Source organism: Spea bombifrons, chromosome 2, assembly GCF_027358695.1.
Source record: "Spea bombifrons isolate aSpeBom1 chromosome 2, aSpeBom1.2.pri, whole genome shotgun sequence".
Classification (NCBI taxonomy): Eukaryota; Metazoa; Chordata; class Amphibia; order Anura; family Pelobatidae; genus Spea; species Spea bombifrons.
The window spans coordinates 34,764,432-34,790,514 of NC_071088.1; the positions used below are offsets into that span (position 1 = coordinate 34,764,432).

The 26,083-nt window shown below is 36.6% G+C and overlaps 1 protein-coding gene across 3 annotated transcripts in view; it reads right to left on the minus strand.

Moving 5' to 3' along the window:
* CASK (calcium/calmodulin dependent serine protein kinase) overlaps positions 1-26,083 on the minus strand; it is a 117,072-nt gene that overhangs the window by 45,577 nt on the left and 45,412 nt on the right. For 2 of the 3 annotated variants that reach the window (XM_053457448.1, XM_053457447.1), the window contains exons 6-13: positions 22,694-22,796; positions 20,618-20,793; positions 15,689-15,811; positions 13,754-13,837; positions 11,850-11,949; positions 9,310-9,327; positions 8,157-8,278; positions 78-155 (exon numbers count right to left, since the gene is read on the minus strand). In XM_053457448.1, coding sequence (XP_053313423.1) covers positions 78-155; positions 8,157-8,278; positions 9,310-9,327; positions 11,850-11,949; positions 13,754-13,837; positions 15,689-15,811; positions 20,618-20,793; positions 22,694-22,796 — 804 coding nt within the window. The remainder of the gene's footprint in view (positions 1-77; positions 156-8,156; positions 8,279-9,309; positions 9,328-11,849; positions 11,950-13,753; positions 13,838-15,688; positions 15,812-20,617; positions 20,794-22,693; positions 22,797-26,083) is intronic. The other variant, XM_053457449.1, reaches the window with a different exon arrangement.

The window sequence follows — 26,083 nt, forward strand, 5'->3', positions numbered from 1 at the left end:
CAAGCTCTGATTTACTGATTGGAAACAAAGACATGAAGAGAATTAAATAAAGGGAACAAAGCAAAAAAGCTAATTACCTCTTTGGCTCTCTGTACAGCATCACTAGGAGGATTCCTGATTTGCGGTGAAGACTTCGTATTAATTTTGTCATAAAGCTGAAAATCAAATGACAAGAATAATGTAATCAAGAACAGCTCTCAGATTAGACTAGCAGCATTAGTATTTAGCTGGCATGCTTAGTGCCAATGCATTCTTGCTTTCACTGGGAGTTCTTCACTAGCAATCCTTGCAGAACAACCAATCCTTTTTTTTCCTTTGTGGGAAGTAAAGCCACTAAGCAGTGTATGGGAACAAATGAAGTTCTTTTCTAATGGAGTTAACTTCCAGAAAGTTTCCTGCTGTAATAGTTGTCTTGAGGAAGTGATGAAAATCCCTAATTAAGCTCTGGCAGGCTGACTCTTTCCTGAAAGGAATGTGGGGACGTAAGATTAAACCTCAACAGCTTTCTCTATTACCATTTATGAACTACAACCAGAACTGAATTTAGTTATGTATGTGGTTAATAGAGTATGATAAGAGTCCAAGCATAAAAGCATTCTGAGCCACGTAATAAAAGGGAACAGTTCCAGAATGAAATGAGAAGCATAGTGTAATACTTAAAATGGATTTGCATTCCAAAATACAACTTTAAATTGTTTATTAAAAACGGTTTAAGCAGTTAAGATTCTAAACAAACCATTTGTATTCACATTAACGGAGGAACAAGAAAGCCTCAAAAATGTCCCTTAAAATCAGAAGTTTGGTTTCTGCAAGTTCTGAAATGTGCTTAATCATAAAAAAAACGTCAAGGCTTGAAGGACCAAGACCCATGATCATATTTCAACATTTAAAATTACTAGATTTACACAAATATGAACAAAAAGACGGAAACTGTGTTTTGGGATTTGTTGACATACATACTTTCAACACATAATCAGTAGCTCCCATTACAGTCAGTGAAAGCAGCATCAGTCAATCAGCTCCCACTAAACAGAAGGGAAATGCTACTGAGCGTGTGTAAGAATTGTACATATGAACGCGTCCTTTTCTGTAGAGGCAACTAGGGGGAGGAGCCGACAACTAAAGAATGCTTGCCCCAATTTCCATGCAATGAAATGTATTTAAAGGGACACTACTACAGCCATCATATGCATTTTAATAGATTTGATAAAATGGTCTGTTTTGCAAATACATGAGATCATCAATTTAAACCCTTTCAGACCCAGAGCTGTCTCCTGAATGGAGGGGTCCGTTTTGACCCCCCCAGTGTCCATGTGTGAGGTTATCATATTGATTTCAATGGGAAAGCTTTCCTGACACTTTCCTGTCAATCAGTGACCGGAATATCCCAGCTTAAACAGTTTTTTTTGACTAAAACTATTTAAAGTTATATTTTGGAATACAAAGCCATTTTAGGTATTACTCTATGCTTCTCATTTAATTCTGGAACTGTTCACTTTTAGTATGTGACTCTGAATGCTTCTATGCATGGACTCTTTTCATTGTAAGTACTGTAAATACTTTAATGCCACTGATTGACAACTTAAGCAGCCAATCAGTGGCAATACATTTCAAACCATGGAGGAACACAGAAGATTTAGTACCATGGCTGCAAACTGTCAGATGAGTGGTTTATATTTTTCATGTTAGAAAGAATACTTTAATATTCATTCTTCCATAGTAGCGGTTCAGGGTCACTAAACGGTCCCTCCAATTCCATGTAAAACTGATTCCAACAAGTATACAAAATAAAAATAGTTGAGGAGTGGGACAACCCATAAAAAAAAACCATTAAGTTGAATCCACAATTGCAAATGAACTTCCAAAGATCAACAAATTAAAGACTACTAAGCTGATGTAATTGTTAGATGTAATGCACAAAATGCAATTAAGGCACAGATTTATTACTGGTTATAGAGGATTTTGAAAACACACACACTATTTCTATTCTTAATGTTTGCAACAATGCAAAAAAGCTTTGAATTATTTTAAAGCATTGCTCATGGTCTTTACCCTTTACAGCTCATACTCCACACAGCATGTGCATACATAAAGTAAAAACACAGAATACATATAAAAGAGTCTTGCTGACCAGTGAAAAAGATTTTTCAATGCTTCTTTGCTTCAGCTGCAACCAATGTGCAATATTCAGAAATGGTTTCTTCTGTGTATAAACAATATAGCATTCTGCAAATGTGCGCCTTCACGGGTAGTTGAAACTAACAGGTGCATAGCTGATGAGATCTTGTCTTCACAACAAACCGAACCAGGTTCCATTAGATATTTCACGTCTTAGTTGAAAACAGATTCCAGTGGCAGTAAACAGATCACGAGGTAGATTTATTTTTAGGTTTCAGACCCAAGTCAGCCTTTTTACATAAATGTCTTGGCTTTGTTTCCAAAGGTGCAGAAACATTTGGCTTTAAACACAAATCAATCACAAAAGAGTTTGAGGGAAAAAAATGATGGATGCTATTAAGTTACCTGTGACAGCCTGTCCATGTGTCATTCTATAGTAGGTATGATTTATGCAAAGGTGTTGAGCTGCAAGCACATGCACCATTAATTTTGAAATTAAGCAGGATCCACAAGAATTCCACAAAAATGGTTCTAAAACAGCCTTGCCACTAAAACTGCACGTTGTGATATCACTATTTTAAAGGGGCATTCATTTTCAAGGGATCAGTGAGAGAAAGAAAAACTTACTTAAAAGGTAGGCTGTCATGGCTTTAAACAAACCAAGGGTGCTTATTAATACTACTTGTAGCGTGTGCATTTTCGTTCCCACCAAGATTATTTCTATCTTTCCCCAGATTTTCAGTTGAAATGTAACCTTATAGATTCCAACATCCACATGTAACATGTGATAGACTAGTATTCTGTCCATGGCTACCTGAACCAGTTGACACTGGCAACTTAAGTGAGAAGACCAAGACAACGTGGCTGTGCCTTGGCTCCTTTAACAGCTACCATAGCCTAGAGGTTGATGCAACTGCCGGCACAGAGCTCTCCACAAGTGGTCGCTCCTTTGTAGCCACGTTGACTACAGATGTATATGACGTCCTGGTCTAGCTCTCAGCTGCCGCTGGCACACAAACATGCAAACTCTGCATTGGTGGTGAGGTATGCGCTAGCTGCTGTGGGCAAAGCATAAGGAGAAGATTACCCCAGGTACAATTAGACAAAGATGGCCACGAGAGACCTTAGTATACACAAAGCAGGTGTTTTCAACATATACCTTGCATATTTTAATTTGTAAACCTCTTTAAATGTGTTTATTTAGTATACAGAAGTATATTAACATACTTTTTCTTTTGTTAATGGATCTGGCATTACTTTCAAAGTATTTTACCAGATAATGTATATTCAGAAGCTGAGAATGCAGAATGCCAAGGCCGATTACTTAAGTTTATTTTATGAGTCGTGTAATAGCAAGTGTCAGTGCACCAGTTCTTGTTATAATGGCAGCTGGTAATGACCTTCAGCAGTAATCATTCCCATTTATGTTCTTCCCTCCCACACACAAAAGCATTAAATCTTTTGCTAGTGACAATAAAGCCAGAACTTGTTGTTAGCATCGTGTTAAATACCGAAGCAGGTTTAGGTTGCTGTAGCAGTAAACCGAATTACTATACTAAGTGATGTGACTTGCAAAAACATGTAGATTATAGCAAATTAAAACTCCCTATAGCTGGCAGATTTGGGTATATTACTGAAACATTAACCAGAGCAATTGGCATGTGAGTTAAACACATGTTAACTTCTGAGATGTGTTACATCTTCTACCGTCAGCTATGAAGACGTCCAGGTAGAGGTTGAACGGTGTAATTTTAATCCGCATTTCCATTCAAAGTGAGTGCTGCTTTGGTCCATGACAAGTGAGCTTGTCACATTTTGCTTTTTTTTGTGGGCATATCTTGGATAAATTAATGTATATTTAGAAAACAAAATGCAGTTTTGGTTACTCTTCAAGTTTCTTAACATTAATAATCAAATAATTTAACATTTACCATGCAGTAAATGTACTAAACCAACAGCATCCCACAATTTCCTTTGGTAAAACACACACTAGGCCTACACGAGGCTACTTATAGAGGTGATGGAAGAGAATTCACATTTGACATTTACATATGTCGGTTAGTATGAATCTATATGTTTAATGGTCACCGGGTCATTAAAAGAAAAAAAAAAAAAAAAAAAAAAAAAAGAGCGCCCACCACCAGCTTGTTCTAAAAAGAGATGGTGTTATGCCCCTGGTAGCCTCACCAAAGAAGGAAAGGTCCTAATGCCTATGAAGAGCTTTTGCAGAATCCCCCCAATGCATTTGTAAAAGCACTACTCATCATATGCATTAAAGGGGATACGTCCACCAGAGTGACTCTGATCCCAGTCAACACCTTTTAAGAAGAAGGTAGACTCGGCAATGTAACATTTCACATAAAATCATCACATATCTGTGATTTGTGTTTTGAATAATGTTTGATATACAGACAGATGGAGATATTTCGTTACCACCTGTGTCTGTTCCAAATGCCAAGGCGGTTTCAGAGCATGTCTGGAGCATGTGAGATGAGGAAGCAGGACTATGCAGTCATGTATTACACAAAACATTGTGTGAATAGATGAGTGAAAGTAAACAGCAGCAGAGGGAGAAATTTCGTAAAATTTACATTTCCAATTCTCCTCAAAAAGCAGAGTAAACCGAAGCACATACCGTAGCTTTATTAGCTCAGTGTGGATGAAACTTTTCGATTGTAGCCTCAGAAACTAACATACAAGATAAATGACTGCACAGATAGATATTTTGATATGATATGTTATGGATCGATATTTTAGTCTGCTTATTATGTAAATGCTGTGTGTGGGGGAAGCAAGAAATGCGTTACTGAAAACCAATGACACAACAAAGAGTGTTAAGGAGTTAAGGAGGCTGGATAGCTGTTTAGTGTTCTTATTCAGACACTGTAAACCAATATGTAATTCTGCTTCTGTGCTGCATACTGGTGGCAGAATTACATTCACATCTAAAGCTATAAACATGGCTGCCACATATGGATGGCCACAGAAAATATGGACCTTTGGCCAAGTTCCTCGTCTCATGTATGGAATGCAAAGGCATTATTGGGAAGTTAGGGAAAATATGGACAGCTACCTTCAAATAAGCAATGTGACAGTAAGTCTAAAGGCACAGCTGGTACAAATCTCCTGTTGGTTTCACAACAGAAAACCCCCAAAAAGTCATTAAAAATCAACCTCAACTACAGTAGTTATATATTTACCTAATTCTGCAGTAGTACATCTTTGTGAATACCTTTGGTACCTGCTGCAACAGAAAGCCAGCATTTTATGTGTGATTAGGGACTTACTGTAACTTTGAAAAAGCCTTTGTTCCTGGTTATTGAACACAAAAATAGCTTTTATGTTTGCAAAACTCTCACTGAAGGGAATAATTACATTTTCCTTTCATATACAGAGAGAAAACTTAAAGGATCACAAATAGAAAGATTGCTGTTTTAGAGCAGTATAGAAAGATTTTGAAATAATTTAAAGCATTAAAAACAAAAGTTGGTTAATCATGTTGTACAGAACTGTGTATATTGCTTCACTTTAACACACTAAGAATTTTAACACAATACACTAAATTCTATACAAAAAAAAAAAAACTATATACCCTAAAACATCTCATTACTGAATCCAGCATCTATTAATCTGAATTCACACCGACTCAAACAATTCAATGTGGATTTTACCAAATACGGTATCAAGCCAAAATAAGATCAAAAAAAAAAAAAAAAAAGCCCAAAAACAATTTTTTGGGTGTCAGCAATATAAAACTTGAAATCAGTTTGAAAAAAGCAATACTATCAATAAACAAACAGGCCCAAGTCCATCAAGAAGGATGCAAAGTGCCCAGAAACAAGGCATTCGCATGCAGCTACACCAGCCGCGGCATCTTGTGTAGCACTACTGCAGTTGCACAGTGAAACCCTCTGGAGATGAAGCATACTAGGGTCAAAAGGATAGAGCCGGTTATAACCTTGCTGGGAACAGTTTTCTTATTAATGACTCAACTCCATAACACATTAATATTAGTTCACATATCAACTTACAATATTTTGTTACTTTGAATTGTAGATATGTCGTTCTCCAACCCTTTCCAACTTATTTTACATGGTATTAAAGTAAAAATATAAGCACAATATACATATACTTCATATTTGCATACCTGCTTATCAAATACAGAAGGTTAACTGTATATATAGATTGTATGTAGAAACATATCAAGCTTTATTTTTTGAATAAGGCAGTAGCCCTGTCCCAGTGCCACTCAGAGGGGAGGGGGTGTAGACCCTGCCAACATTAATTTTTCTGTGTGTGTGTGTGTGTGTGGGGGGTCACATACAGGATCCGCAGTCCGTGGTCATTGTTTTTTCGCACGCTCCGGAGAAAGAATCTCTCATTAACCAACAGAGTAGAAACACATGGGGTTTTTATAAGAATTTATAACTATGCATAAAAATACATATTAACTACCTCTACCCTTCCATCCCCCCCACTTTTCTTTTTTCCCGCTCTTATTTTTCTTTTTAGTAAGGGTTCATTTAATGTTGAGTTCTAACTAAGTATCTACCACTAAGAGGGAAACATTGTGTAAATGTGTGTAAAGATTTACAATTACAGACAAGTATAGGTGGAACATGTTGAAGAAATCTACGCTCCGGCCTGCTATGATCTACTCCTTTTGCCACAGCTTAAACATTATGGATATTTGTGTTACTTTTGCTTCAGCTGCATATGAGTATGAGTGCAAATTGTTTCCATATGACAAGATTGTATTCATATGATATAAAAAACTAAATAAAAACATTAACAACCAAAATGTAAGAAAAACATTATCTATAGTAACAATAATCACACGGTAACAGGACCAATGAGATCTTGCCATCTGTAGGATGACAGGTGCATTTTAAAACACTATTCTAACCAATTTTAGAAGTGCGGTCAAGCATAAAGATGCTTATTCAGACAAAGTTAGTTCTCATTTTAGTTTTTTAGACTCTTTGCCCAGGATTTGCAGACTCTACATTTGAATAGTGACAGTCTGTACACACAAAGACGGTACCTTGTGCAATTTGCTGTACCCTCTCTGAATCACATGATTGTCACATATTGAGTCATGCAGGAAGGAGTGCGGTGAACCAGTTTGATGAAAAGTATGCGTCTATGTTTAGAGTGGAGGAAATCAAACATGGAAAACAACCATGTACAAAACGGCATGTTTAACAATCCAAATAATGAACAACGGTATTCAAGGTGGATATTAGACGGCAGTCTCATTCACAATTAACCATTGTGTAACGGGAGTGCTCAATTAAGTCTAATACTGTACATGATTTACAACATATATCTATATATATATTTTTTTTTTTCATAAAATGCCCTCTATCTGCAGTTTTGGTAGGGCTGGGGGGGGTTGCCTCTCAGAAACATAAGTACAAACCCATCAAAATCCCCAAATTATGCCAAAAAGGTTTTTGTTACAACCTTTTAGCTTTGCCTTGGTTTTAGAAAACAAAACATTTAACTATGTCACTAATACCCAAGTTTAGGTTTTTTCTGTTAGGAGATTCTTATAAAGCTGTATAAAGAGTATTATAAATAAAAATAATTTTATTTAAAGAACATTACATTTGTTTTATTATATAAAAATCAGTATACCTTTGAACCAACAAAGATATCCAAAGTAATAATTTTGCACATAACAAATAAACGAACAAGAAAATAATACCAGATCCTTAATTTAGGAGAATGAACACACAATACATCTGTCGGCACATCAGAAAAATTTATTTTTCTGAATTATACAAAATGCCTGCTATAAAAAAAAAAGTTATGTGGCAAATAAAAATAATTACAACGCACACACATATTCAGATCCCAATACGATTTGCATGCTTTCAGAAACAAATTTCTTGTGGAGAGTTACATAGTGGACATGTGGTATTTGAACAGCATAATGATGGGTTTCCCGCATGTGTACTTGGCTCCAAACATAGTAAGAAAACTATCAACGTCATGTTTACATTATTCTAATGCCCAGACCCAATAAAACTTACGTCTAGTAGCGTGTGCAAGTGCTGATCCTGAAAAACACTATGTAGGAAATCAAGGTCTTTCTCACTGCAGTCTGTGAGCGCATGGATCTCCTCCAGGCTATCCAGTACTTGCGAAACTGCTCCTAAAAGCAAACATGGGGGGGGGGAGACAAAAGTAAGAACATGAGCCTTTATGGTAAAATGACCTTTGGAAAAGAAAACCAGCTCAATCGATAAGATTAATGAGAAGCCTTTTCTTAATTTAAAAATAAAACCCAAAACTATAAACTAAAAGAACAAAAGGGGCTTGTAAAACAAAATAAACAATGTGAAGCATTTTTCAAATATTAAGTATACTCATTCAGGACGCCAAAGTAGTAGGCAGTAATGCACAACACTTCAAAGCTTATACCTATCGAAAAATTCCACCTCTATCAATACAGGCAAAATATGGATTAGACTACTTAATCATTTTAAAGTTAAAATGGCTGTCTATTGGACCATTTTCTTATTAGAAGCATATTTTACTTAATCACTTGATTACCAATCATCAAATATAATAAATGTATTCCTTGTTTTTGCACAAAACAAACCTGTGTTATAACATGTGTAATACATGTCAATACCACAAACACATTCAGATCTTTTTGTTAAAGTAGCTGATGCTACCCATTGGTTTATCAATCCTTATTTCACATGTTTTGATGGCAGCAACCTATCAGTGTCTGCGTGGTATCATGTATGCATGGCATCAAGTGTTTCAGGTCAAAACTACCAATGAGGCAAAATTTTACATGATTAAAGAATTCCACTCAAGGAAGGACTGGGCATAAGATTGGTGTTTCTTTAATTAGAAAAGTGTTAGCAATGGGTTACTAAATAAATGTATAGGTAAGAAATTCTAATAATTGCTTACACTACAGCAGGGCTGTCCAAAAGGTCGCCTGCTGACGATTTAGAATGTGTACAAGTGAGAGAAATATATTTTTTTAATTAAACACATACATTTTTAGATTGAAATGGCTCACAACAGTTAAACTTGGACAGCTGCGCCTTTTAGCGTTACACAACGCTGGTGATTTAACGGCATACATGCTAGATTAATAAGCACTAAACTAGAAGTAAACTACTGTGCAAAGCAAGAAGCGTTAGAGGAAAACAAAGGGATACCTACTTTCTGCAGCTAGAAGTCCTAGGAAGGCAGCGTTAAAGCAGATAAACAGTGATTCAGAATAGCAAGTTAGAGACAAACTGGAATTAGCAAAGCTTTTTACAGCAAATACACATCACATAACAGAGCCGGTATGTCTGGGGTGTTAAAATTAGTCCACAGCTCGCGCATGCATCAGTTAGTGCGACTCGTCCACACCACTTCAAACTGTCCTAAAGAAGGAAGGTTATGCTGTAGCATATAAGCTGGGAATACAATTAAAGCAAGTAAAGAGCAAATCACATAATTAGTACTAATAATTAAGTGAACACACACTAACACCAACGAGACTGAAGAATTGGTCCAAGTTGTTAAACAGCATGTGATTTATTAAGCTGTTATGTGGAACCCTGCCAGTATAAAAAAACCTAATAAATCTATGACTAGTTAAGCTGTAATAAGTCAAATTAAAGAGAACGCGCCAAGCTGCGATCCATCCATAGTCATCAACATTGGTTAATACGATGAGGGCGGTATCAATATTTTAGATACCGTGTCTTTGTTTGATTAAAGACATAAAGTAAAACATTTTGTCTAGTTTTTTGTTGCTCCCGAGAAAGAACTTAAAGTCATGACATAATAAGAAATTAGTCTCTTGTAATAAAATTGAGAACTTCCAACCATGTACTGAAAAGTATGTCTAATTTACGAATTCCTGTTAAATATACAATCTAAGTAGTAGCTTTTCATCTTTCTTTCCATTCTTACATCAGGAAGTTACATTGTTGATGATAAAACAGCATTAAATGGACAGTGTAGTCTTTGAAAAGTGTTATTTTGAATGCATATTTCATACTGAATTGGCTACCTGGTTTCAGCAGAGGCAAGCAGTAGTGGTAGAAACGTGGAAATTCAGACCTATTTTACTGATCGCTTAATATTTACTGTTTAGCTGAATTATTCCTTAAATAGCCTTCAGGAAAGCAGGACCCCCCCCCCCAATTGATTTCTATACACCCTGAACATTAATTGCATTATGTACACTGCCAAAGCAAATAAACTTAACAAGAATTGTCATTTTATTTCTTTGTAAATGTTTAGATTGCATAAAAGAATTTTTGGGTTTCTATGGAGACAATCAACTAGTGATTGCATTTGTGTCACACGACAATTTGGTGTTAAAATGTGTAAGGTAACCGTTTACATAATGAAATCATTATATGGGGGAATAATATATTAGCAACACATCATGTATAAGTTTGGTGGATGATGTGGAACATTGTTATCTATTGAATATACTCAAGGCCATTAAGGTCCGCATTCTATCGCAAATATACTATATTAAACCCGCAAATCAAAAATCAGCAGCACAAAACATTTGTTCATTTCAGTTTCTGTGGAAGCTGTGAAAAAACACAGAATCTTGCTTGGAGGGAACTAGAAATATCTCTGTACACAGTATTACAGCTAAGCATAAATATTGAATGTCAAGATCATGCCACTGGATGAGAATATCATTTTGGCTGTATAAGAAATAAAAAATTAGACACTGGAATTAAAAAAAGGACAGAACCAGAAAGGAAGAACCAAATCAATTTTTTTTAAAATGTAAAGGTCATTTGTGTGTTATTTAAGTTGCGTTTCCAGTCGTCCATTTCATTTTTCATCCCATATCTACATTTTTTTTTTTTTTTTTTTAAATACTTTTTGCATTTTATGCCACACTAGGCAGGAAAGGTTATTCTATCCATTAACATATTTAAGAGAGTAGCAGAAAATGCTTGATATTTTTCAGCGAGTCCAGGAGATTATATATATATATATATATATATATATATATATATATATATATATATATATATATATATATATATAATTAGCACAATATTAGACTGCACAAAAACTTAAGACTAAGTAACCGTGCCAAACGACAGAAATAAGCATTTTAAAATGCATCAGACGCATAAATTCAAAGTAGATCGCTATAACGGTACATTCTATTCACAAAGTGTTAATGTACCATAGCTTTATAGCTTTCATTACTCATATTACTCTGAGTTACTCTAGGCACAGTTACAAGTTCCATATATTTGTATATACAATATAATTTGCATATACAATATCTGCTGTATAAGATGAGCCCTGAAAGGGGTAATTTATTGGAAATCCAGCAACATCAAGGTAAATGCTAATATTTGAACCTGCATGCACACAGATGGCACTTTCACAATAATAAGCCTGAAACTGCTTTCCTTGGGTGAAGAAACAAGACGAACTTTAAAAACACAAACATCAAACAAAAGTGGAAGTTCTTCAGGATTCTTCTCAGGTTGTGAACATGTTACACAAAGTTCCGAAAGAACAGCTTGTTTTGTTTCTATTTAGAAAATCCATTTCCCTTTGAAATCCGGCTTTATGTCACATGCGAGATTCCAACCAACACTTTGCATGCAAGACACACACGGCTCAAACTGCAAAGCAATGAAAAACAGGCCAAAACATGCCCTTTCGTGTTAAATGACAAGAAATAGCCATTCACAAATGGAGCTCTACAAAAAAAGTACCTGATGAAGTTGGGTCTTCTGAAAAGTCGGGTAATTCTTCAGGAGGATCCCCATAGAAAGAATTGAATTTGTGGCTAGAAACAGCAGCTAAAACTGCTCCCTGCATGATCAGAAAACATATACATTAGACTCGATCCAGTATTGATTTATTCTATTGTTCCTTTAAAATATATCAAACTATATTTATCATCGCCTTACTTTTAAACTTATCCAAATGTAGGTTAACACTCACTTCTTTAAAATATAGTCACTTAAATTACAGATTCTATGGGGGGAAAAATCTATCACTGCCTGCATTTGGGTTTCATGACAATTAGTTGCATTATTATGAATGAGGCAAAATGTGACTTTAATAAAGAATACTTTTTGTGAAGGGTTCTGAGAACACTCTAGAAACACTACAGTTTATTGGGGCAAATAAGCGGTTGTGAAGAGAGCAGTGTACATAAGTGAATGTATGGTAAATTGTCACAAGCTACGATCTTTTGCCCACAACCCAACAGTGGATGCGTATTGAGTCTGAACTTTCAGTGAAGAAGCCCAATTGTACAGATTTCTGGGAGGAAGGATATCCTTTGAAAAAGAAAACGTTAAAAGAACATTCAAGGTTCACAAGTAGGAAGCTCCTCATAAATCAAATGATTTATTGCATAACCAAAAGAGCTGACAAGAGCTTTCTCGAATTAGCCTCATATAATTCTCTTCTCTTTTCTTTAAGAAGAATCCTTTGCAGAATGCAAACTGTTCAAGACTTCTACATTGGTAATTTTCCAGACTGTAAAACAGTAAACACGTTTGCCCATAGCGTGCATTCTGCCTCCTTCGTGCACGGTTGCTTCTTTTGTCCTTTTTTTGGCATTTTTATTGTCTTGCATTAAACTACTGCTTGATACGTGTTGATAACCTATTTGAGATTGCATTTCCCAAGTTTAATGGGACCTTAGCTACTATTTCCATAAAAGTCCATACAATGGCTGGACTGTTCCTTTAAATAACAATATATACCAAAAAACATACGTAGAGATATAAGGAATCAAGAGAACAGGAGGTTGCCTCTAAATGAGTCTAACACACCTTTATTTACTAAAGTGGGAATGTCGCACTACGAGAAAAGCGCTATATAAATACTAGTAGCTATGTTAGGGGTCAAGATTTGTAAGCTTGTCTTGCAAAAGAGCTTGGCCCCTCTGCAAAGTAATCTTGCCTGGGTTGGCCCCTCATAATGCAAATTTAAGTCAGGGAACTTTGTCCTTGCAGCATGAGGCTTTAATGCGACATATAGGTCTAACATCAGGCATTGCTTCCAGTCACACATATACTTCCCAAGTATTGCTGATTGCAATACAAGTGTCCAGCCAGGGGGGGGAGTAATCTAAGATCCCTGCTGGGTCTAGAAAGACCCTACGGAGTCTCTCCTGTGCTCCAGAGGGTGTCACATAACCTAAGAGAGGCTTCAAGAGACAATAGGTAGAGGAAAGAATAATAGAAATATGGGAAAGGCGTACATTGAGGATAGCCTAATCACCATGACAGTAAGTGGGGAACATAAGTTCCATCTAAAACATGTTGCTGTTTTCGTGGTTAAACGCTTTGTCCCTTGTGATGTGGTCTGCTTGTTTGCTCCTTGGAATTAATACACCCAAGACATTGCAGAACACAACTGATTGTTATCTGACGAAGAATTGCTCCAAAACGAAATTGGCATTTGCAATATTGATGTGGCAAACCTAGGGTGTAAAGCAAATCACACACTGGATCTAATCACCACGCAATTTGCATAATAGATGTATACATAACTTTCACTCTTCAATTTGAAGTTGCTGATTAGAAAGTTTTCTTTAGGGAAATGTTTTTTTTATCACATGAATATAAACTGGGGGAGGGTGACATAATGTGGATCTTACCTTTAATTTCCTCCTCGCATTAAATTTCCTCAGCTGTTCTACGGTCTCAGGCAGGTGAATCTTGTATGCATAGCGATCTCTTTCCTATGTTGGAGAAATGTATCTTTTAAAAAACACAGCTAATTTCAACAGCTAGTTGCAGAAAACGAAAAGAGAAATGCATCATGTAGTTCAATACGGCTAATTAAACAGTACGCAAGGTTGTACAAAGCCTACCCCCTTTAGAAATATACAGCTGTACACACATCATTCATGTACTATTCTCTTTATGCATATCGAAATACTGATATTAGTGTTCAGGAATTTAAGAAAAAGAAGAAAAAAAAAAAGTCAATGACACATGCTCAAGGCAATTGCACCAAATTACCAAACATGTCTTCCAGTGATTAGCTGTTAAAGGCAAGTTTAACTGTAAAAATAAAACATTCTCTTTGTTAACTGAAGCCTTTAAACAATTTAATATATTATTCAGGGCCAGTTCCAGGATGGTTCTTAAGGAAGAAGGGTTTGGCTGGCCCTGCATTATGCATATTTAAAGCAACAAGGTAACTTTTCAAGAACTACCATCTAACTAATTATGACCAGCCACGACTTTCTTTTAAGAGAAGCCCAGCATGGTGGGCTCTTCATAACAAATAGTTTAGTCAGCAAGTTGAAATGTTTGTTTCACTGCATCTTAGTGTTAAATGAAGAAATCCAAAGGACAGTTTGTGCCTATAAAACACGGTGTATGCCACAGACCAATTAACAAGAGGCAACGCTACCAGTTTGGGCAAATCTAATGATGTGTTTGACTTATTTTGAAGAATTATGTTAATGGTGCTTTCAAACACAGGTTGACTTAATACAATAATATAAAAAAACGATTGCATTTCCAATCTGGTTACCACAAAGGCTAAGGTGGAGGGGGGGGGGAACAGCTGTAACGAAAGGGACACGTGATCATAAAATGTGTTTTTTGTGGTAAGACATTGGGTTTTTTGCCATAATGAATCAAAAACTGTGTGGAGAGAAGGAACATTCTGTTTAGAACTTGTGCATGTTGGCAAGAGATTCATTGATTGATTCTAGCGTCCCTACGTTAAACACTGTTTTATGGTCTACAGAGATTTTCTTTTCACTGCAATTAAATAGATTTCCTTTTAGAAGGGGAACTTTTCTTCAGTTTAAGCTGACCTGTTTTGGGTTATACCTCTTTCAGTAATAAACTCTGTTAGGAAAAATGTATGATGCATTGCTCTCGTAGAGTTTCTCTAAATGAGTAGACTGCCAAGAAGAAGTATTGAAGTCTGATTGGTGCAGCTGCTTCCTAATACAAAAAGTCTGTTCTGAAAGAACCTCTCACACTGATCCTCTGCCAATGCCGAAGGATAAGGAACAAAGGGGTATAAATATGGAACATGCTACTAAAATTCACCATTAGTATTTCCAATAATGTAAAAAAAGTGTTGAAGGAACAAAATTAAAAATGAACAACACGCATCACAGTAATTATGAAACCACAACAGAGAAATTATGCAAATGTCTAACTGCCTAAGTTGTGTTATTTCAAAGATCACTTTATTTGTATGTTTTTTTTTAATCAACCAAATATCATGGGATATTTAAAGGCACTAATATTTGGGTTTATTCACTAAAATAAAGAGCTGTATCGAAACAAAAAATATCTAAAGCCATCAACTGGCCACTACTAGAGAGCATTTCCCCCTGTATATAATATACAACACATAGCTAACATTTTCATTTGTAAGCACCATTCAGGGCTCTTCTTAGGACAAATGCGGACGCTGCTCCAGGACTCAAATAAGTTACTAAATAAATAAGAAAAGGTTCTTGGGTTTAATATAACGCGAGGAAGATTTAGTAAAGGTTCCTGCATTTGTATCACCAAAGAGAGCATTGTTGACCATTAATGTTGAGTTATAACCAAGTCACCTTCAGCCAGGGGTGATTCAATGCTTCATAGACCGTTATTCTTTCTGCAGGGTCCAGCATAAGCATGCGGCGTACCAAGTCTTTAGCACTTTCTGATATATGGCTCCACTGCCGAGGATTCATCTATGAAAACAAGAAACCGTAAAACTGTTAGTCATTACAGTGCTTTGGAATTCTTATTTGGGATGCTGTTCTAAGTAAACACACAAAACTGTAAACATGTACAAAACTATTCAGCTGTATTACATTAGCAAATTAAATACTTCTGCAAACAAAACTGGAAAAAATACATATATATATATATATATATATATATATAAAAGAGAATGTGATCAGGAGTTATATGCTGAAAGCAGAAGTGAATGATCTAATTATTGTCACAACAAAAATAACACTTCAAGAGAATGGCTGTAATCATTCTGGTTAACCTAGCTTGAGATACAGATCAGAAAATTAAAAAAAGTTTGAGAGTTGTAAAACAAATATAAAATTAGGAAAAATGGCCTGATAAAGAAATCTCTACCTGTTTTCCAATAGTTTCAAATCATGCATAACATAATAACCTTTCATGTAAGCCACCAAATGTTTCACCAAAGCAGCAGTGGATGTGTACTAGTAGTTTGAATGTGATCCACCACAACCCATACAGCTAGTACCACTCTAGCACATACTCTGGCTTATAAAGCGTGTCTGCAAAAAACCCCAAAACACACATTAAATGTCAGTCAGAAGTTCCACACCACTGTTTGGTGTGCTTGTGGTTTTTTTTTTTTTTTTTTTTTTTTAACCGGTAGAGGGTTATGTTTTCACTTGAAGAAGGCATAGCGTTTGACATCAGATAAGAATAATTTGTCCTATCTAGCCTGCCCATGTATTTTTAATCAGTGCTTGGTCTTTTGGGATAGCCATGTGTACTAGATCCCCAAAAGTATGTGGACACCTAATGATCACACCTATATGAACTTTTTGGATATCCCATTCAAAATAGCACAGCCATCAATATGGAGATGGCCTCTCTTTGTTGCACTACCGTGTTTCCCCGAAAGTAAGACAGTGTCTTACTTTCTTTTTATCCCTAAAAGCCCCACTATGTCTTACTTTCGGGGTATGTCTTATATTGGGAAAAAATTGAGAGTGATGGGAGTTATGATGTACTTTTAGAGCATAATTAGATCATGAAAAAGACATTGGAAATGGTACAGCATAACACCCATCACTCTCACACACTTACCAATCAACACACCTACCAATCCACACGTATACCAATCCACACACATATACACCAATCCACACGTATACACAAATCCACACACATATACACTAATCCACACACATATACCAATCCACTCTCACTTAATGCTTTCCTACCTTTCCTTTCTTCTTTCAGCTTCTTTTCCTCCTCTTCGCTCCTCTTCTTCAGTTCTTGTCTCCTTCCGGGTCAGAGGGCACGGACAGCGGTGGGCGCGGCTTCAGTGTTGTGCGCCGGGATCTGACAAGAAACCCCGGCGCACAACAGCTGTTGCCAACAACCCGGCTTAAAATCACTCAAGGGAGCCGGAGGTCTGTTAAAGACCTCCGATACCGCTCCCTTGCGAGCCTGCTCCTCCAGCGGCGGACATTACTGTCCGTCTCTGGAGGGGTGCCGGGTGCCGCAGGTTGGCACCCCCTGGAGTGTGGCGCCCTGTGCGGTCGCACACCCCAAAGGTCGGCCCTGCTCTAAGGGGCCGGCCTTAGGGGTCTGCGGCCGCACAGGGTTTAAATAAAAACATCGGGGGTTTTTTTCAACTTTATTTAACATCCTCCATGTTAAATAAAGTAAAAAAAAACTTTATTTAACATCCTCCATGTTAAATAAAGTTTTTTTTAACTTTATTTAACATGGAGGATGTTAAATAAAGTTAAAAAAAAACCCCGATGTTTTAATTTAAATCCTGTGCGGCCGCAGACACGTAAGGCCGGCCTTGGTGGGGACTTCCCGGCCCCTTAGAGTGGCGGACCCGGCAAATCCCCCGTGTTTCCCCGAAAGTAAGACATATGTCTTACTTTCGGGGTACGGCTTATATTAGCTGACCCCTCTGAAACTCCCGATACGTCTTACAATCGGGGGTGTCTTACTATCGGGGAAACACGGTAGTAGCCTCCAATCTGGGAAGGCTTTCTATGAGATGTTGGAGTGTGTCTGTGGGGATCTGTGTTCATTTATCAGAAAGAGCACTTTGTGAAGTCAGGCACTGATGTTGGAAGAGAAGGCCTGACTCGCAATCAGGGTTTCATTTTATCACAAGGGGTTAAGGCGCAAACCACTAATGTTCCTCCACACCAAACTAGTAAAACCATGTCTTGGACCTTGCTTTGACACAGACACACTCATGCTGGAGCAGGAAAAGGCCTCTCCCAATCTGGTGCCACAAAGTTGGGAGCATATAATTGTCTACAGTGTCTTTGCATGTCATATCATTACCCTTCACTGGAACTAAGGGGCCAAGCCCAGACCCTGGCAAACAGCCCCAGACCATGATCCCTCCTCTATCCAGTGGTGGATCCAGAGCCACACCTGGGGAGTGGCACTCACACTAAAAACACACATGCTAACACACATACACTCTGCACTCCCAATCACACCAGCACAACTATATATTCAATACTAACACACAGGCACTAACACACACAAACATACCCAAGCACTCAAACTAACAAACCCAGACACACAGGTACTAGCATACCCAGACACATGTTCACACAATAAAAAAAAACCCACTCACACACACACAAACACACACTACCATACTCAAGCGTACACACTTTCACAATTGCCCCCTTTTTGCTACCCCCAGGATCTGCTAATGCCTCTACCAAACCTTGCAGTAGGCACCAGGAATTCCGGTAGGTAGTGTTCCCCTGGCACCAGTCAAACGTACATTTGTCCTTCAGACTTCTAGATAGCGACACGTGAACAAGTTTCTACTGCTACAGAGTCCAGAGGTATTCTTCTTGCAACCCAGATTTGTGAGTTTCGAGTTTTGATTTTCACCTTGGACCCTCTAGTTTTATACTGAGTTTTTATACTTGATCTAACATTTCTCCTTCTCTGAAATAGTTTCCTCCTGTATTCTGTAAAATGCCTTCATGTATTTAAAGGTTTCTATCAATGTGGGTATGTATGGTTTAGTTTTCCGCAGATTATTTTTATACTGCAGAACATTGTTAAGTAGTGCAGTGATTTGTGGTCAAACAAGCCAAAGAACGCCTGCCGAAACTTGGTAAAGTAAAAAAAGCGGTAAAACACAGAAAAACAATTAAAAAAATTAACTGATTATGCTTCAAGTTTACAAGGATTAATTTTTCGATATCCCACACTAAGCAAATCCTTATCACTAAACGGTCGAGGTATAGGGGTCTTGAAAGGACATTGAATCACTAGAATAAACATGCACAGTATGAAGAAAAAGGTAGAACACAGAAAGTTGTTACTGCCCCACAATTAACATGGTATGTAAGCGGGCAAAATCATCATCTTAATGAATGTAATCCAGATTAGCTTGTTTCTTCAATTTTACTTATCAGAAATGTTCCCTTAGAGGGAAACTTCAGTCATCATACGCACTTGCATATGTCAAGTCCCTTTAAATTTCTGTGATGGGAATCTACTGCAGGTAAAAGGGTTTTTTGTTTTGTTTTGTTTTGTTTTTAGGGACTGCAAACTGTCCTTGAAAGACAACCTGAATATTTGCAATTAAGACTCAGCAATTATAAAGCCAATGTGGGTTTGGAGACATACGAAAAACATGAAAAAAAGATTTCACGTTATAATACTTTATACGCTTTTTCATGTAAATGGATATTGATGACTAGCTTTGCATTGGTTGCAAAATGCAAACGATAACCATCTGTTTCCCCTTATTTTGAAATACTTCTTGAAGTGCTGAGAACAGGTTCCAAATCAGTGTTACATAATGTCATTTCATATTTTTTTTTTACATTGATTCATTAATAGTAAGCCATTATATGTATAGTGTGTTACTGAATTAGGAAAACCAAAGATAAAAAATGTGTAAACCGCCTTACAATTTTAAAAAGGTATTGTAAAAATAATATTTACTCTTAACTAAAGCATTTTTTTAAACGACAACAGCACTTTATTAGAGGAAGCAGGTTAAGAAAACACTTAAACCGAGGTCTGGGTCACGAGTGGGCAGACCCTAATCTATGGCTTAAAACAGTATTGGAAGTGAGTGGGTCAGAGGGCAGAAACTGACATGTTTCCACATAATTAAACACAATGCAAAGCCCAACATAAGAAAATAATTGGCATTAGCCCAAATCCCTGCTAGCAGTTTATTGAATAAATCCTCAGACACTAAGCAGAGAAGGTCTCTTTCTGAAAGTAGGTTCCCTAGCTCCTTTTTATAAGGGTCAGGTGGTCCGATAAGACAGTAGTAACGTGTCTTCCATGCCCTTATTGAACCCAGGGCACAAATTATTAATCTTAATTACTAATTAATATAAATTAACAGAATTTCATCCATAACTAAAGGAAAAAAAAAAAACAAAAAAAAACACCTTCAGTACAGAAAACCTGAAAATTCGATAATAGATAGTCCAGAAACATAACATACCAAAATGCTGGTACATACTAGGAGATCAGCACTGCTAAAACTAACAAGCACTCATGCTATAGTTTGTAATAAAGGTGACAGAACATACCCACATCATAAACAGAGGAGTTGATACAGTGCACTATTTTTTCTCTACCTTAAACACAAGATCCTTATTGCTTCTTTCTATTCTGAAAAATGTAACATACTTCGTATCCCATTACAATGGAGTTCTATTATGTTTACACGCTTTCAATAGCCATAATAATTTTAATAGTCTAGGGGGCACATGCAAGACATTTATGAGTATCTTATGTCTAGTAAATTGTCTTACCTTGTATTTCCCTTTAATGATTCCTTCAAACAACCGCTCCTTTGTGCCATAGAAAGGTAAACAGCCACTTAACAGGATGAAAAGGATCACTCCACATCCCCAGACATCTACTGGCTTCCCATAGGGCTCTCGCTTTACCACCTCTGGAGCCATAAAGTGCGGCGTTCCTACGCGACCTGAAAAAGGGACAAATAAAATATTTGTGTAGCTTTATGTCCACCTCTTCATTACGTTAACTAGTGCATGGTTCACAGGGGTTACGTCGGGGTGGGGGGGGTCTGCTCATAAAAAAACCAAAAAAAAACTTACTATAGCACTTTATTAATTTAATAACTTAACTCATAAACCAGACGGCTTTATATCATATCATATATATCAGGCAAAACCCTTTATTATTGGACGTGATTTGTTTTTGTGTTCCGGATAAGGGGTTGTATAATGTGTATTACATTAAATGTTACTCTCTTAATTTAAAGTATAAAGTATCAATATGACCAGAGAAAATGTTAAACAATATATATTCATTAAAAGAAAAACCACAATATATTCAATATAAATCATAATTAATGTACTTTTTCACAGTTTCTTACTTACAACATCACACCTATTTTAACTGTGTTCTCAAAGGGAGGGTAGCTACGTGAAATTTCCAAACTTGATATTAAACGATACTAATATATAAAACAAATATTAATGCTTATTCAACAAGGTTACGTGAAAGCCTTAAAATCTAACTAATTATAAGAGCTTTGGATGAGGAGATCTGCAAACGTTCTGGCTTATAAAGATAGGAAGCCATCTGAAGTACAGCAAAATGCATGCAATACGCAAAATAACTCAAAGACAAAGATTGTTTTCCATAGAACATTTCACTTTCATTCTGAAATATTTATTTATAATAAAAACATACTATTTGAACAGTTTATGACCTGCAGAAAACGCTGCAAATGATTATTGTCTATATTGTGGACTAATGTTCTGAAGTACATATAAAGAGCTGAACTAAATGTCTGCTCCAGCTCAACCTTTCCCATTTTAGTCATGCAGACAATAGAGTGCCATTTTATATATTCTAAAAAGCACTCCGTTATTTTGTCTCTGAAAGGTGAGCTGAATTCATCATGTATATATATATATATATATATATATATATATATATATATATATAAATATAAATAAATCTGCTTGCATAAAAAAAAATCAAAAAAAAAATCAAAGGAATAAGTATTTCAGGATATGATTAGGCTGACAAATTAAATAATAAAAAAAAAACATTTGTCAAAGACATCTAGCAAGGAAAGCATTACCTTACATCACCTGTCTTGGGCAATTGGGGCAAAAGAATGTATTTTTTTTACAACTTTCTCCATCTGTCTACCTCTGCCAGCCTTCATTTCTCTTTATTTCTAGTCTCTCTCTAGTCTATTCTTCTGAGCCCTATATGCCGCAATATGAAATAAAAACTCACCACCGGTGAAAAACTATGTTACGCCTAGCGTGTAGGAAATCAGAATCCCACATGAAGCTTATAGAGCCCGAGGCCCTTTAGACCTCACTCTTGTCATGTTTCTAAAGAATCACATCTCTACTCCTCTTTGCAATCAAATCATTGTTCTAGAACCATAATCTGCTATTAAGTTGCTCAACAAGTCTAACATTTTACATGCTGCAAGCAGATTTTCCAAGTTCACACATATGGATGACAACCCTTAACTTTAGGCTTAGATATTACGACTGCCTCCACCATTTAAAAAGACAAAAACATCCTCTTAACAAACTTGACAATGGATGACTGCATCTAATAAAAGGGAATACACTTTAAACATCATATTTTAGACTGTATAACTAAACTGGGTGGTATAACCGAGCCTTCAAGACAGGAGGTGACATGAAAGTGCAGCTACAGAGACCTACAGGCATCCACTTTAGTTGAGTCTGTAAGCCTCCTTAGATAAAAAGGCCCTTGTAAGAAAAAGTAACTGTAAAACGTTCCAGATTAACTTATTTTTAAAGGGCGACATATGTCAAGCTGCAGTCAGATATTTTAAGTACATATAAAACAATAGCGCAACTTACCTCCAGCTACTAACCCCGATTCTCCTAACTGTATTGCGACCCCAAAACCTCCAAGCTTGACTGGCGCAGAGTTCTCTTTTGAAGCTAGGAGCACACAGTGTGGCTGAAAAATGAACGCAACAGAATGATTCTGCTGGCACAAACCAAATCATTATATGTTGCTAAAACATGTTTAAAAACTTGTTAAAGGGACACACTAGCTAAAATATGTACTTTAAAGCATTAAGATAGCTGCCATGCATTTGCCCCTTGCCCCTACCCCCAGAAGCTGCTGCACATGACATGGGATCACCAAACATATCTCTCTGCATGTGATGAACCCGGCTCTAGCGTGGGGCAGAACATTGTGGGGGTCTGCTCAGGCCCCTTCTACATGTGTATGGACGGCATTTTACCAAAATGCATACTTAAGTACTCTGTGCACTTTAATATGTATTCTCACTTAGGGGTTTCAGGGAAATTAAACTGTCCCTTTAAATTAAGGGACTTCACTTAGTTTTCAGATGAGATCTAGGCCATCAAGAGTAACACCCAGCTTAGATTTTGCCAGGCAACCTATTAGTGTGGCGGATGTCTTTTCTTATTATGCAATTTTTTTGTCCTGAAAAAATATAATATGCACAAAAGGGGACAAAATGAACCATTGCTCGCCCATAAGCCATTTGAATTTTTATGTGGATCAATAACTTTTTTTCCAAAAAGGATTTAGGTAAAGACAGATGGGGGCAGAGAGGAGCAGTAAACACATTATAGTTTATCATAATTGTATAAAATATTTCAGAAGATTTAGTCTAGATCTGCCACCTTCATCAATGTCAGATCAGCAAACTGGTAGAAAATGTTTGTTAGTAATGAGGTTCCTTCGTCCCTTTAACGAACCTATGTGTTCGTACTCTGATATATACGGTAATTAAAGCATGTTCAGCGATTGCCTTTCACATAATCCCTGTAGACAGCAGTTTCTACTAAACAAAAAGAAAAGGAAGTTCTCACCACAACATTAGAACTTTTAGATAAGTCTGTCACTTAACGGAGACATGCAAGTAAAGTAAGGTAAGTCAAAAACTATTTTTTTTCCTCGATACAGAATAAGAACAATATAGAGATGTATGTTTAAAACATGCTTTGTTATGGAAAACAATAAAAAAATATTTAGACCAGTTTATTAATATTCTAGTTATTGTAGAGTTCAGCTGAGGCTAAACCAAAGCTAAATTTTCTATAAAGAACCAGTATATGTCAAAGCTCAGTTTGCTTGCTCTGAAGTAAAATTGACTTTTGAAGTGGGGGGGCTGCACAGAATAAGTTACAGACCCACTTCTGCTCATCTTTCAAGCTCTTAGAGCATCTGCATATACCAGAAACACTATACAAGATTCCTGATGCATTCAAAGACTCCGGACTCTAGCTGATTTAATTATTATCTCCGAGGGGGAGTTTGGATTTCACCTCTCACAGCAGTGCGGCAAGTAAGCCATCACCATCGACTGTATTTATGGTTTATTAAGCAACAAAAAGAAAATTGAGAAAACCGCTAGTTTAATGAAGAATTCTCATGCGCTTGAGGAACTTTAATAAAAAAATGTAAAGTATCATTAGAGTTTGCTGTTTTTACAGTCCTTTGCAAATATTTCTGTATTCTTAGTTTCCTGCCATTAAGGCATACTATACATTTTAGACTATTCATAGCAGAAAAAATGGTTATTCAGTTTTTATTTATATTTTTTATGAAAGCTTGGAACAAGGAAAATAAATTGGATTTAGTAAAATCTTAAAATCCTAAACTTGGATTACTCTCATGAAGAACTTTATGAAAAATGTAATCAGCACGGCTTGTGCTTTTACAATGTTTTCGAAAGATAAGATATGAAGAACTATGGGAATCTAAATTGTGTTTTTTTTTTTTAAACCTCAATTGGAACATAACCCATGTGGATTTTTTTGCCTCTTTGCCAACTACAGCCATCAACTTACAATGCCTTTCCATTGCTTCAAAGAAGTAGATTTTATACAAATGAGCATAAACGCCCTTGCTTCGCTCAATCGATCACTGGAGCCAACTGGAGAAAGTACTTTTCACATACACAGTCCTGACCAGGAGGTACATTTAGCTTTTTACAAAGCACCCAAAGTTCACGAGTATCACTCATCTGCTCATCTCTTCGAAAGAAAAAAAGTAGCCTACCTAAAAGGAGAACATGATGCCTTATTGTTTGAGAGGGTACCAGGAAGGTGCTAGAAATGTTTTCTTCATTGGAAAAATACACTTTGCACTTCAGGATTGTGGATTCCCTGAATTGTGGGCTGGAAATCAAATTTGATCCAGAATAAAATATTGTGATTTACATAATCACAAAAGCAAGGACTCCTCTTGTCTGCGCCCTGCCAACTTTCAAGCATATTGGCTGCAAGTTATCTGTGAGTGTGTGGGTTTTGCATAATAGTACAGTGATATTTTTATACTGAATGAACGAGATGTTACTATTCTAAATCAAACCGGCAACTGTGAAGTTCATTCCATTCCTCCCATTCCCATCCATGAATGAGCATTATTGGTTAACACTGCTTTTCTCCTTGCTAGCGGCCAAGTGACTTCATTATAAAAGCGCTACAAGCCATTTGGTCACCTAAAAAAGGGAAGTCACTGCACGTTATGGAGGAATTTTCATTAGCACTACGAATGAAATAACAGAACGTATTAGGCTTCTAATCCAAAACGCCATTTAAGTGAAATACATTTTGTGGACTGCAGAACATAGTTTATGTACTGTTTCAGCACAGTCTACTAGATGGTCCACAATAAGACAATCTTTAAAGTAAAAGTTGGAAAAAAATACCACCCTTCACCTGGGCTTTAACATGCAACAGCAAGCACTTGACTAATGACAACAGAATGGAAAAGAAAAAAAATCCCTTGCAAATGCATGTAGGGATTCATTGGAACGATGAAATAAACAGACCCAAGAAGGGTTGACATTAAAACAATGATTAACTTGGCATGTGTGCACCTCATAACCAAAACATTTACACATTAAATACACCAGGGTTATGAGTTCAACAGTGAAACTTTCCGACTTTGCTGAAGGGCCAACCCCATGGACCATCTCTTACGGCCAAGCCTACCCTACGGTTTTTTTTTTTAAATAAAAAGTGGGGTGCAATTGCAACTTGTAAACAAACTGTAGAACTTAATTGTTTTAGGCAAATGGGCCAAAGTGCCACAACATGTTTGTTATACCACATCTCCATTTGCATCTTTCAAAATAGGAAGCAACGATATACATCGCCTACTTCTCTATTTCAAGAAAGTCATTTTTCAACAGTTTGCGATTATATCAACCAATCATTCTTCATGAAAAGAGCTAGAGTACATGAAACACATTAGCCATG